Raw genomic sequence first — 14,872 nt, forward strand, 5'->3', positions numbered from 1 at the left:
TGGTGACCTCATGGAAAAAAAAAAAAAAAAAAAACACCTCTCCCTTATCAAACTAGATAATACATTTTATTTAAATTTCATAATAAATAGCCTTAGAAGCTATGATCCTAAATTTACAAATGAGAAATGAGAGTTAATTAACCCAGAACACATGAACTTGTACCTACAGATCTGGGCTTCAACACACTACATCTCCCTTATTAATCTAAGTTCTTTTTATTACTATTATTATTAAGAGAGATTTTTTGCTATAGAGCATGAGCGCTCACTGGAGAGACAGAGAGACAGAAGGCAAGAAATCACCCACCAAGGGGGATGGCCACACTGCAATCTCTTTTTCTCCATTCTGCTCTCAGGATTTGGGGCATACACGCACACACACCCTGCGTGAATTTTAAGCCTTTTAAGCCTCCAGGTCCAGGACTCAAACCATGGTCAACTATATGGGAGTCCAGTGACATAACCATTACACCATCTGCTGGTCCCTCTAAGCTCATTTTTATATGACAATAATAATGCTACAGTTAACATTACTTGAAACCTGACCCCTTCCTTTGTATGAATGTGTACTTACATATACTTATATATTTACTTACCTGTACATATGTAATAGGTATACATGTATTTATACATATAAATGTCATTTATATCTTCATCATTGTACACGTATGTAAAATTTCCTACTCTACTAGTTATTGCTTCCTTTAGCCCTTGAAGAACTTCTTCTGAATGATATTTTTAAAATTTCATCTGAGCAACTGTCCCACCAGCACACCAAAATGGGCACTATTATTTCTACAAATAAAGAAACTTGCCTGTGGCCCACATCTAAAAAGATGGCAGACCTGAACCTTAACTTCCCACACAGTTTTCATTTGTATGTCCTTAGTCCATGATTACTACAGATAGAAAGCACATAAATGTATTTCACATTTTAGTATATTTTAACAGGCTGTGAGACAAAACAGCTTAAGAACTGATTTACTCAAACATACACAAATAAACACATATTTTGAAAAGAGTTATTTTATTTAACTTTTTATTTATTTATTTTGATTTGACCAGAGAGAGACAGAGTGAAAGAGAGAGAGAGAGAGAGAGAGAGAGAAAGAAGAAAAGTGAGAAAGCAAGTCACCAGGTCTGTGACTCAAATCACAGTCAGCCAGCCATGTGGGAGTCCAGTGCATTTAACTACCACGCCACCTGCCGGCCCCATAAATACATATTTTCATACAGATATTTTTCTATCTTTGTACCAAAAAGTTTATGTAAAAAGAGAAAATTCAGATAAAAGTCTTAATTCCCCCTCCAGACCAGGCCACTACTTTCTGCAAAAGAGATCAGGATGAATTTTTAAACATCTTCATCATGCAGTTTCATTCAGAAAAACTCTGGCATTCTTTCCAGATAGAAAACATTTGGTTTGTTATTTGAGAGACTGGCCAAAATGTCTTATTTTCAAGTGAAATAAGGCTCTATTTAGAAGCTTCTAACTGTACATAAGTTATCCTTTATTCTCTTTCAGACAGTGATAAGACTAGGAACTACTTAATTCAGGGTCATGAGTGTCTAAATGAAAGCATTTAGCATTTGCATGGGCCCAGAACTCTAGTCCTGAGAATTTATTTTTGTCTGTATTACTTCTACTTAGCTGGCAAGCTGTAGGTACTCAGAAAAACCTATGGTGAATGAAAGAAAGAATCAGCCTTAATGACAAAAGTCAGTCCTAGAAACCAACTGTTCATACACTTCATATTCCTCCAAGTTACTAAAGCTATATTTTTTTGAAGAATGATATTACTACAAGATATCCTAAATCTGCTCTGGCTGATGTCAGAACAAGAATCAATAAAAAAATACTTCATAGGGACCAGCAGTTAGCATAATGGTTATGTCGCTGAACTCCCATGGAGCTGACTGCGGTTCAAGTCCCAGACCTGGTGGCTTAAACTCACACCGGGCGCGTGTGTGTGCGTGCCCAAGATCCTGAGAGGAGAATGGAGGAGAAGGGATTGTGGCATGGCCATCCCCCCTGGGGGGTGATTTCTCACTTTCTGTCTGTCTCTCTCTGTCTTTCTGGCGAGTGCATGTGCCCTATAGCAAAAACCTCTCAAAAAAAATTTCAGAGATAAATAATACATATTTCCAAGTACATGTTTACCCTCAAGTATAAATGATAAAATATAACTATAATTTATGAACCATGAGGGGAGTCTTCAAAAAGTTCATGATGTGTACCATGAAAAAAATCTATGAATCTAGTTCACTTTTTTAGCACAAAAATTAATTTGTATTTTTTGAAGTCTCCTTATAAATATAAGTGGCACCATGTCCAGCATAAATTAGATGATGTGTAGGCAAAAACTGCACAATGATCAAGAACCTAGGGTCTGAAACCAGATTATCTAAATTCAAATCCTTACTCAAACACTTCCCTGTGTGCCCTTAAGCAAGTTATTCATCTTTCTGTACTTCACTTTTCTCATCTGTAAATAGTATTGACACAGTACTAGTCTTTCTTTTTTTCTTTTCTTTTTTTAAGAGGTTTTTGCTATAGGGCGTGTGTGCTTGCCAGACAGACAGACAGAGACAGAGAGACAGAAAGCAAGAAATCACCCCCCAGGGGTATGGTCACGCCGCAATCCCTTCTCCTCCATTCTCCTCTTGGGATCCTGGGCAAGCACGCACACGTGCCCAGCATGAGTTTTAAGCCACTGGGTCCGGGACACGACCCTCGGTCGACTACAAGGGAATCCAGTGACATAGCCATTACGCTAACTGCTGGTCCCCGCACAGTACTAGTCTTTAGGGGCTTTCCTATGTTTAAACAAGTTACAGTATGTACAGTAGTTAGAAAAGAACTTAGTTATTACAATGACATTTTAATATTTCTAAACCATCAACTTTGAAAATCAAACACAGATATAATCAGTCAATAAAAATGATGATTATAACCATTCTTTCACAATGAATTGACCAAGCTAACAAACCAAAATAACATAAAAATACTGAATCATAGCAAGCTATGTATTAAAGATTAACTAACACAGGGTCAGCAGGCAGAATGGTGGTTGAGGTGCTGGACTCCCACATGGCTGACCCCAGTTCAAGTCCCAGACTTGTAGCTTGCTTTCTCACTTTCCATCTCTCTCTTTCTCTCTCTCTGGTGAGCACACGTGCCCCATAGGAAATTAAAAAATAAGAATAATAATTAATAAAATTAAATAATTCTTTTAAAATGATTAAATACAAATTCTAGCAATTTTCTGAATCACTGAGTTAAACATTGTAAATTCATTATCTAACACACAATCTAAACTAAAAATAATTTTCCTTTTTCCTGTAAACCACTGAATTTCATGACAATGTACTGTTTTTGCGGGGGGACAGAGATTTTTGTTATAGGGTGTGTGCACTCACTAGCGAGGAAAGAGAGAGAAAGTGAGAAATCACCCCTAGGGGAGAGGGTTATACCACAATCCCTTCTCCTCCATTTTCCTCTTAGGATTTTGGGCACACATGCCCAGTGAGAGTTTCAAGTGGCCCAGTCTGGGACTTGGACCACAGTTAGCCATGTGGGAGTCCAGCAACCCAACCACCATCACACCTGCTGCCCTGAAAATGTAATTTTTATTACTACAATCCTCACCCAGTCGATTTCACTTACATCTACTGCAGACAAGTTGATTGTATCAGATTCACAGTGAGTACAGCCATTTTCCTGTGTCCATGAATTAGGTATATAGTTTCCGAAATAATTCAGGAGAATCTAATAAATGAAGAAAAGGGCTATTAACAAGAGTAAGCCTCTCTTATCAACGTTCTTAGTCTATAAGCATCTAACGTCAAAGGATGTTTTCATCACTATGCACTTTCCTTTTACAGTTCTACTAACATTTATCACCTAGAGGTGCACACTGAACAGTATTGTCCAATCCATTTTTTTAGGAATTATTTTTATTTAACTTTATTTATCCATTTATTTATTTATTTTTAATTTGACCAGAGAGGGATAGACTGAGAGAGAGAAAGAAAGAAAAAATGAGAAAGCAAGCCGCCAGGTCTGGGACTCAAACTGTGGTCGACCACGTGGGAGTCTAGCGCCCTTAACCACCAAGCTACCTGCTGGCTTCCAGACAATCAATGCAAAAGCAAGGCAAACTATGTCTAGAAATGAAAAATCTAAAAATCTGGGACCAGCAGTTGGCCTAATGGCTATATCGCTGAACTGCCATGTAGTCAACCAAGGTTCAAGTCTCAGGCCCAGTGACTTAAACTTATGCCGGGCAAGTGTGCGTGTGTGCCCAAGATCCCAAGAGGAGAGTGGAGGAGAAGGGATTGCAGCGTAGCCATCTCCCCTGGGGGGTGATTTCTCGCTTTCTGTCTCTCTCTTTCTTTCTGGTGAGTGCACATGCTCTATACCAAAATCCTCTCCAAAATAAAATAAATAAAATAAAAATAAAAATCTAAAAATATTAAAAATCGCAAAGGTCATTCTATTTCATACTAAGTAAGGAATCACACTGAAAAAGACAATAGAAAAGAAATATAAGTGGAACAACAAAACATCATTTTAAACGGACTAATGAGATGTATTAGCAGAACACAAATTAAGACTCATGTGAACAGTGATTAAGGAATGAGAGAAAAGTGTTCGAAGGCCCAGCACAGACACCCAGAGTAAATGGGGCAGTGGTGATGTGACCGTCCACCAACACAAAACCAATACTGAATAAACAGATCACCAAAAGGCATAAAGCTTTTCAGGAAACTAAGCTACTACGCTCCTTCAGGCTCCTGGGCATGGATCTAGGCACTGACGAGAAAAGGTAGCCTACAGATTGTGGCACTGGTGCACCCCTAACTACAGCTCACAAGTCCTGCCAGCCATAAGCTCACGTACAAAACTGCTTTCCGACCCTCCCCTTGCAGATCTCTGAGGATCTGCTTTGTGACTTAGCTCCCTCTCTCAAGCAGCTGTGAGCATTTATTTTACTCATAAAATCTGTGTTCTGGTGTGTGTTTTGGTGGGTATAACGAAAGACTTGGGGGAAGAGAGGGGAAATTGCTCAGATTTGCTCTGAACCCCTCAAAATGCCTTGAATATCTTAGGGAAATTTCTGCTCACTAGTAAATAATAACATTACTGCACCTCCTGCAATGTTAATACCTACTAGAACTTCCTGTTTTGGTTGTTTGCTATTCTTTCTTTCCACAAATTATTATTTCACCTCAAGGCAATGAAACTATAACACAGATTTGGCTGTTATTGTACATGACTGTTTAAAAGAAGCTATTAAAATCCTCCCTAAGCTTAAATAATCATTACTTTTTCACTGTGAAGGTACAATGGAGTCAAAAGAAAGAAGTCTCTGTATTAAATATGAAAGTCAAAAAAAAACCAAAAACGCAGAAGTGCCAGTTAGAATTATTTTTAGCTGCCCCAGGTCATAAAAGTGATCTTAAAGCATACAATGAAGTAGCTAGTTCAATACTAGTTACTAGATTTCTCCCAAATACCTGCACTCACATTTCTATTATACTGGGACTTGGAAACAAACACTGCTTAAACAACTACATAATTAACTGGGAAAATGTTTGTGCTATACACATATTGCAGGTATAGCTGCATTTAATCTCTGTAGCAACATCAGAAGACAAAGTAATCCATTCATATTTCTTTTGGCAACATGATCATTGAGGAAATAAATGACAAGGTAGGAAACATGTAATCATGACATTCATTAATGATATTTCAAGAGTCAATGTGGTCATTTTAATGTGCCTTAATAATAAAAAACAGAAGTAAAGGTTGGTGTAACAGCAGGTGAAATGGTGATTAAACTGCTGGACTCTTACATGGCCAAATGTGCTTGGAGTCCTGGACCCAGTGGCTTAAAAATTACAGCGGACACATGTGCGTGAGTGCCCAAAATCCTGACAGGAGTGTGAAGGAGAGGGGACAGCAGTGTGGCCATCCCCTCTGGAGGGTGCTTTTTCAATTCCCCTCTCTGTCTCTCTTCATCTCTTTCTGGCTAGAGCATATGTGCTACAGCAAAAAAACAAACAAACAAAAAACCTTAAAATAAAAAGGAAAGAAAAGAAATAAAAAATTTAGTTTCGAATGACAAATACGTTTAGCAATTTAATCACTCGTGTCATACGAAATATTATGGTTTTGAAAGAAGGAAATAAAAAAGAAGTTTATGTAACAAGGGATCCTTTATTAAGCATCATTTTTAATAAATATTTTTAAAAGCAAGTCTGTTCATACTACATACGTAGTTCATACTACATAGTTTCATTTAACATATCCCAGAAAAGAATTTTTTTCCAAAGGAAGGAAAAATAAACTCAAACATCAGGTCATAACTAAAATCCTCATCCCATAAAAAAACCTGGCTCATTTCCCTCATCTCAGAAATCTAAAAAAGTAATTCACATTTACTTCAGTAATTATTGATAAGTCTAATAATCCCCTGTGTGGATTTGTAAATGATCGGTATTTTTAAAGTTTACTTTTACTTATTACTTCCATGAGCTAAAGAGCAGTGAGAGACAGAGACAGAGACGGAACCCCAAAAGTCTTCATGCTGTGATCTATCCCAAGATTTGGCCAGCCCCAGACCATGGGCTCGAATACACCTGATATACCCAGGGAGGTCTCAGGATATGAACCCAAACTTTCCATGTGGGTCAGTCTGTAAAACATGGGGCTTCACAGCTGTGCCACCGAGTCTGGATTCGGTGATGAGTATTTTTAAAAGGTTAAACCATAAAAAAGAATTCCTTTTAGCTTTCAAAATTGAAACTTGATTTCGTAACTTTTCTACTTTCTGCTTTTAATTTGTTTTAGAGATAATTAAGATGTTTTGAAAACACTACCGATGACTGGAAAAGAGCCTCTTTTGGCTCTTGCACCACACAGACAGAAGTCCTACACCCTCCCCTCTCCCAGGAACATCTGTTTTCTCCATAAAAACTGCAGACATCTCTGCTGGCAGCTTTGGAGGTGCAGAAAACTGTTTCTGTAGTTAGGCTGCTCTGGGCATCCCCTCGCTACTAGGTGGTAGTATTTTCCTGAGTCTCCTTTCACAGTATCAGAATGTTTCCACAAATGATGTCATTTTCATTGGCAGAGAAACTTTTCCAACTAAAGCCTTTCCTTCTTTCCTTCTTTTTAAAAAGCATCTTAAGCTATGTTACACACACACACACAGACACACACACACAGGCGTGCGCAGAAATGAGCTTCGAGAATAAAAACTAAAGCACACACCTGTGGTCCCAGCTTCTGGGGAGGCTGAGGCAGGAGGATCAGGATGTAATGTGACTATCTAAAATACCACACACGGGCCAGCACATTGTGTAGCGGTTACATCACTCGACTCCACAGTTCAAGTCCTAGACCAGGCTGCTTAAAACTCACGCTGGGCTGTGCGTGCATAAGCACGATCCAGGGAGGAGAATGAAAGAGGAGGAATTGCAGTGTAGCCATCCCCCACAGGAGGGTGATTTCTCACTTTCCCCCCTCATTATATATCTCTCTCTTACTCTCCAGTGAGCACATGTGTCCTAAGGCAAATGAAGATAAAAACAGCTTCAAACGAGAAATCATAGTTGCTTTCTAAAAAGTGTTTTGTATTAAACTGAACCTAACAAATGTGAAAAGTATGCATTATAAATAAATGAATAAATACAGAAGTATGTCTCAAATGAAATGTTAATTGAAATACACAAAACTGTTCATGCACCATTATGAAACAAATGAAATCTATGAACGCTTGTTGGGTATACAACGAAACGACAGAAAATTTCAAAGCATCTATGAATGAGTACTATTTGAAAAGGTAGTAGATTATAATGATTTTTAAAATTGTTATTTTACAATTATTCTTTCTTTTCTCTCTTTTTTTTTTTTTAGAAATTACTTATTTTTATTTACTTATTTATTTATTTGACCAGAGAGAGAGAGAGAGAAAGCAAGTGGCCGGGTTCAGGGTTCAAACCACAGTCAGCCATGTGGGAATCTGGCGCCTTAACCACAACACCACCTGCAAGCCCCTAATTATCCTAATAGCATGAGATTTAGAAAGAGTAATAAACTCACTTTTATATGGTTTGTTATTATGAACATATTGTAAATAATTTATCGTTTATAGATTTTAAACTAAATAATGGCTTAAGTGTTACCATTCAGTTTAGTAATATGACTCAAAACCACTGACCTGACAATTATCACTGACTACACTAAATAACAAGTGAAACTAACTTATAAAAATTCATACAATCAAATCTCTTTAAGTTTTATGAAGTTTTTTTTTTTTTTTTTTTAAAAAAAAAGAGTCTGTAACCATCTGTTTTCTTTGTCCATTTGCCTGGACAGGGGCATAAGTCATACATTCCTGTGAATCTACTCAACTTTAACAAAATATTAGGAAGTAAACTTTGAGCTCCAGCACACCACTTTTTCTCGGGTTTTTAAATTATACCAATTTAAGTTTATAACCAGTCATTTTTTTTGTTGTCAAATGAAATCGTTAAGCAAATGGACTAGGTAGGATCGGAAGTGCATCCACTACTCAACAGGACACCGCAGCTGTCTCTGCAAGAGCATTTCCTGTGGGGGAGGAAGGCGCTGTGGTGGCGGTGAGAAACTTGACTGTGGACACAATGAACAGGTGCAGGATGGAAGGCAAAGCCCATTATTTTGGCTTTTGTTTGGTTTGCTTTTTGGTTTTTGTTCATGGGATGGCAAAAATTCGAGGGTCTTCAGATGGTGATAAGGAGAGAACGGAGCTGGGGAAATAGATTACAAGATTCAAAAAGGAGAAGCCTGCTGTCTGCTTTGGAGTCAGGCTGGAATGGCATGAAAAGCAAAGGGGGGAAGATTAACTAGAGAGCAGAAGATGGACTTCCTCCAGATGCAGAAGCTCCCACTGTGGGCTTTCCCTGGAGTTTCTTCCCATGCCTCTAGCTCTTCTCTACCCTTTGACGCAGCAGACCACATTCTCTGTCTGCTCTTCCTATAACACCAATCTACCTGGAATCTCTCTCCTGGGTACTTCTGAGTAAACCAGGCATCTCAGCATGTCAGCACATTGTTTTAAGCACATATTGCTGCAGGGTTTTCAAAGCTATTTGAGTTCTGTGTTCATTAGATAAGCAATACGAACTTATCTTCTACAAATTTTGTAACAGAATTTGTTCACCAGCTCACCTATGTATATTTGACACACACACACAAAAAAGGATCCAGAATCTCTTTTTTTAAAGAAATATTTAATTCCATTTGTTGTTTTTATTATTTTTCAAATTTGACCAGAGAGAGACAGAGAGAGAGATCAAAAGGGAAAGTGAGAAAGCAAGCTGCCAGGACCAGGACTGGAACTGCGGTAAGCCACGTGGAAATCCAGCACCTCCAACCACACCACCTGCTGGCCCCAGGATCCAGAATTTCATTAGTCAAATTATATCCCTCCATTTGGTGTACAATAAGTGTAAGAGGAAGCGTACAGTATTGCTAATGTAGAAAATGGCAAGCCTGGTGAAACAAATGGTCCCTTAATGAACCTGAACAGTTTCTATTTAGATAGGATACCCTGTACAAAGGAAATGTGGCTTGCTCTCAAATTAGCTGCTATTAAATAAAACATTAATGTATAATGTGCTATAAACAGGATGAAAAGTTAGTCCTCTACCAAGGAAAAAACATCAATTTGATTAGTGATGGAACCAGATGATATACTGAGTAAAAGATGAAGCCAGGGACCAGCCAGTGGCGTGGTGATTAAGGCACTTAGATCCCAACACTGCTGACTGCATTCTACGGCTTGCAAAATACTCCAAGCATGTGTGTATATATATCCAAAATCCCAACCAGAATGAGAAGCAGAGGAGAAGGGATTGCAGAGTTACCATTTCCCATGGGGGTGGGAAGACTCCTTGCTTTCCCCTCTCTCTCTCGGTCTCTCTGTCTCTCTCTCTGCCCCTCTCTGGTGAGTGTGTGTATCCTGTGGCAAAATTTTTAAAAAGAAAAAAAAAAAGATGAGGCCACTGCTATTGGCATCAAAATAAATCATTTTTAAGACATTTTAAAAAGAAAGAAAAAATTAGCATTCCACATATTGCTCTAGATCTCCCAAGAAACAGATCAAAGTCACTGTGACTCACCTTGGTGGGTCCATTTCCATTAATTGTCACGGGTAATGTTTCATAAAATGTATTCTTAGCTCTAGCTTTGCCATTTTCAAATTTTAAAACCACTTCATCTGGGTCAAAAAGAGAAAACTAATTTTAGTAAATTAAAATCTGTATGTATGTTTGTATCAGTGTGTGTGTGTTCTTATTACACAATTTCTGATGAACACAATATTCCATGTGCCAACACTTTTAGAAACATTGGCTATTCCAAGTCAGCAATACCCAGAATGAAGAACAGCCTTGACAAAGACAAAGATACTGACTTGAGTGGGCCTTACTCCAAACTGGCATAAGCAAAATATTGAGGGGCTCAGCCACAGAGCTGTTTGGTGGAAAGATAGCATCTTTGCAACCCTGCCTCTGTCTCTTACTAGAAATGACATCCTCACAGAATTAAATTGTGGTCTTAGTTTACTCTTCTATAAAAGGAGATCTGTGCCTGCTTTGCAGGGTTATTATAAGGAAAAGTAACACTATACATATTACAAACAGAACACTGCCTGGAATAACTATGGTTTCTACAATGGGCAACCACAGATAGTATTTCCATTCCTTAAGAATCAGATCTAGTTCAACTATCCAGAAATACACAAGTTGGAAGCAGACAGAGTATTCTGTATTCTTTTCTCACATTTCATGAACATTCGAAACTAAATGCTTTTCACTCTTTTTACTGCATGAACTGGCTTGAAGACTTGTATTGAACTGCAATGCATTTTTAAATTTTAACGTACTGATGCATTAAATGAATTAAGATTTTTCTAATGCACTGATTAATTATTTTAATGTATTTCCATCAAGATTTACATATCTCTAGGAAAACACACACACAGCCACACATGCATATGCTCCTATGCAAGTGCACACACAACAAGCGAGTACACGTACACACACACACACACACACACACACACACACACACACACACACTCTCTTCCCAGTCTGCCTGTCGAGTTACCACCAGTTCCCTTTCAGCGAGGTCAAAAAGATCTACTCTCATCACCCTGTGTCACTTAACGATACAAAGAACTTGGGTGGAAAAACGTGTACTAATGAGGTGTAATTCATTCATACATGTGTCTACAGTCCCCAGGTGGAGAGAGAATAAATCTTAAGTTACCTAAGGCCAGAAGCTTATCTTTTCCACACTAGTCTTTGGAAATAATTTTGCCTGAATGTACTGAACTCTTCTATCAAGTTCAATTCAGTTCACTATTTTTTAAAGGTTGTAATATCTACACTATAAACCCCAATAGCCCCAAAGTGGACATTATGAAGGAAAGACAGTGGAGAACACAGGCTGTTCGTTGGTACACACAAACAATCCAATGCTGAGCAAGTATACCTGTGGCTCCATTTAACGTCTGGAAGATTTTGCATTTGTGATCCAATGTGATGTTAATGGCTTCCTAAAAGATAATAAAAGACATAATCATGAAATTGACAACAAATACAGCAATAACACTATTAGATTGGTATAGTTTGTTCTTTTGAGGACTTTAAAGTTTAAAATTCTTAAGAGTTTATAGTGTCTAATGAAAATATTTAGATGACTGAAATATTTACCTAAGACATATAAAAAGCTACAGTTAAAATATCTGTAAAATACATGCACACACACACACACACACATACATATCTTGTTTCCTACTTGTTTCCTAATGACACCAGCCACGAATACCTAATACAGGACGTTTTAGAACTGTATCAATTATATCTAGTAAATTTATAAAGCATATCTACATTTGGTAGATAAAAATGTTCTCAAATTAGAGAATTTTGGTTTTATTTCACTCCAAAGTTATACCTAAACTAACTTCAGGAAAGTTCTAAAGCCTATAGCAGACTATCCTTCCACTTAATAATAAAATTCAGATTTCAATAGGGCACATGAGTTTGAAAGAAAGGACAGAATTTCTTTTGTGTGTTGTGTGTAGCCACATAAATATGTTTTGGTCAAAGGACAGTATGAAAAAGTATTCTGTGAGACTTCTAGAAATACCACTTAAATAGAATTGATGAAATTGAGATGGTTTATTTTTGTTATCCTGTCCTTTTGCTGCACAGAATATGGATGCAATGGCTGGAGTGCCAGTAGCCACCTTGGACAAGGAGGTCCCATTGAAAATGAAAACTGGGCTAATGGTGGAGTAACAAACAACTAACCCTCTTGATACTACACAGCCGCCATAACAATCTTGTGTTGCCTACCTCTTCATTTTTCTAAAAGTGGTAAAAAGAAAGTAAAAAGAAATCTATCTTATTTAGGCTACTACTATTTTTGGTTGCTGTATTTATGAAAACTGCAATATTCTTATTAATAAAGGGCATAAGATTTGCATGATACCTTCATTCATATCTCTCTAACTCCTTGGGAAACTATTATCTCTGTAAATCTCCATGTTCCATATTTTCAAATATTCCAAGTCCTCAAGTCAGCCATAAAGTCCCATGGGCATCTACCAAAGGAATTACAGCCAACCTACTATACCAAAGGCCCTATCCACTCTGGGCCATCAACCTCTCGGAAACCAACCAGGGCTTTGGGCATCAGTGTTTCCTCCACACCTTCAGTGTCTAGGCTCCCAATCTCAGAAAGAGGTCTGTGACCTCAGTCGTGTCTCAGGGAATTTTAAAATGACAAACTCTCTTTTGAGTGGCCTTATTCCCAATGACTTCATAGGATCCAAAAACGTCGTTATTTTACAAATTTAGCCATGAAAATACCATTAGTCAATGTCCTATGAAACAGAAAGAAAATCCTGATCTTGGTAATCAGGGAACCTAAGATCCAGTTTCTACAGTCTCAGTACTGAGAATGTGCCCTCGGTTCCCCTACAGACAAAGCATAGCTACAAAATCTGGCTCTCACTTTTTTAGGATCAAAGAAATTCATATAGATACAAAAGGCTTTTCAAGGTTAAAAGGACTGCAAATGAGAATACACTGTGTGTGTGTGTGTGTGTGTGTGTACAGATTTTTAGTTCCAAGAGTACACTAGTATGGAATACCTTCAGAGAAGTTTCTGTGGGAGGGAAAAAAATCAGCATAGCTACAAGACAAAGTAAAAAGAACACACATTGCTATTACTTTGTGCCATAGCTATTAATGAACATGGCAGAATTCTGTCTCAAGAATCTTTGGAAGTTCATTACTGTCTCTTTAAATCTTCAGGCTCAAAAGCTTTGACGGTGTAACTTACTCTGTTATTACAAGGACAAGGACGTGTGTATACAGTGGAAGTGGGGCTGTCACAGGATAGAGATGCCATTTCCTTTTTACATTAAGCTATTTCAATACATGTTTCAAAATAATTACAGAGGAAAAGGAGAGTCTTCCATCTCTCTCTCTCTCTTTTTTTTTTGTCCTGCCTGATCCAACCAATTAGGCTGTGTTGCTGATTTGCTCACCAAAGAGGAATGGTAAGGATAAAATAAACTAGTAATGAGACTTAGCCAAATGAGGGGGAAAAAATCTTACATTTTTACTAGTTGATTTCATTGACTCATATAATCATTGATTAGAACACTCTGTAATTCAGTTTTCCAGTTCCAACAATATCAGTAAAATCCCTTGATTCTGACCCTCCACATTAACAAAGTATAACATACAAAACAATCACACTAATGAAAACAAAAAGAAAATGCAAGCTACCACATACCCTTTTCAAGGGGTCAATGTAGATTTTAGTGTAAAAGAGCTGATCGTCATCATTATCTTGGAGATTCCACTGCTGCACTATGCGGTTAATATACGGAGCATAGCCAATGAACCCTGTAACACAGCAGAGACAGGAGGGAACTGACGATTCAAACCTTGTGTCTACATCAATTCCACTGAGCAATTACACAGACTTCTGCAGGCATGAGACCTACTCTTTGGGTTGGAATTTCACAGCTTCATGAACGTTGTCATTTCTTGAAAGAAATATGAGTGACTGCCCGGTGTTCTATGCGTAAATTACAATAGAACGAATGCTGCTACCAATTGCACAATGTAAAATAATTAAAGACTTTTAAAATAAACATATTTGCCTGGGGCCGACAGGTGGTGGTGTGGTGGTTAAGAGTGCTGGATTCCAACATGGCAGACTGTTCAAGTCCCGGACCTGGTGTCTTTCTCTCTCTCTCTCTCTCTTTCTCTCTTCCTCACTCTGTCCATCTCTGATCAAATTTAAAAATAAATAAATAAAGTTAAATAAAATAATTTTTTAAAAAAAGGTAAATAAACACATTCCCAAAATGAATTGATACAATAGGGAAAATTAATGTTTTCCAAGGCTCCCAAAGAGAAAAGAGTTACTAGGAAAAGAATAAGGCAAGAAAGAAGAACTTTCTCCCTGACCTTATAAACTAACTCTTCTTGGAGCCCTGCAGAGGAATCACTATTCCTGATTTTGTTTCTGAAAGAAGAAAACCTCTACTACAGTGGTTTTAATGTTAGTGCCAGATATTCTAACACAATCAAAGGAATGTTAGATTTGTCACTGATGGCATGCATCCCAAAAAATTTTATATCTATGACATTTTGGGAATTTTTCCATTCCTTGAGCCAGTCATTGTGCCTGTTAAACTGTTTTCTGGCTGGCTTTTGTGTCATCGTCTGGAAAAAGGAAGTCTAAAATTGGATCATTCTCCTTGGCCGTAGGGCACAAGTATTAAATCTGCCA

General features: G+C 37.8%; 1 protein-coding gene across 2 annotated transcripts in view; it reads right to left on the reverse strand.

Annotated features, from left to right (window-relative positions):
• Nucleotides 1-14,872, reverse strand: part of PLOD2 (procollagen-lysine,2-oxoglutarate 5-dioxygenase 2) — a 121,220-nt gene that overhangs the window by 35,814 nt on the left and 70,534 nt on the right. For both annotated transcript variants that reach the window (XM_006171408.3, XM_006171407.3), the window contains exons 5-8: nucleotides 13,865-13,977; nucleotides 11,549-11,612; nucleotides 10,174-10,271; nucleotides 3,668-3,769 (exon numbers count right to left, since the gene is read on the reverse strand). In XM_006171408.3, the coding sequence (XP_006171470.1) occupies nucleotides 3,668-3,769; nucleotides 10,174-10,271; nucleotides 11,549-11,612; nucleotides 13,865-13,977 (377 nt within the window). The remainder of the gene's footprint in view (nucleotides 1-3,667; nucleotides 3,770-10,173; nucleotides 10,272-11,548; nucleotides 11,613-13,864; nucleotides 13,978-14,872) is intronic.

This window comes from Tupaia chinensis, unplaced genomic scaffold, assembly GCF_000334495.1.
Source record: "Tupaia chinensis unplaced genomic scaffold, TupChi_1.0 Scaffold149537_1, whole genome shotgun sequence".
NCBI lineage: Eukaryota > Metazoa > Chordata > Mammalia > Scandentia > Tupaiidae > Tupaia > Tupaia belangeri.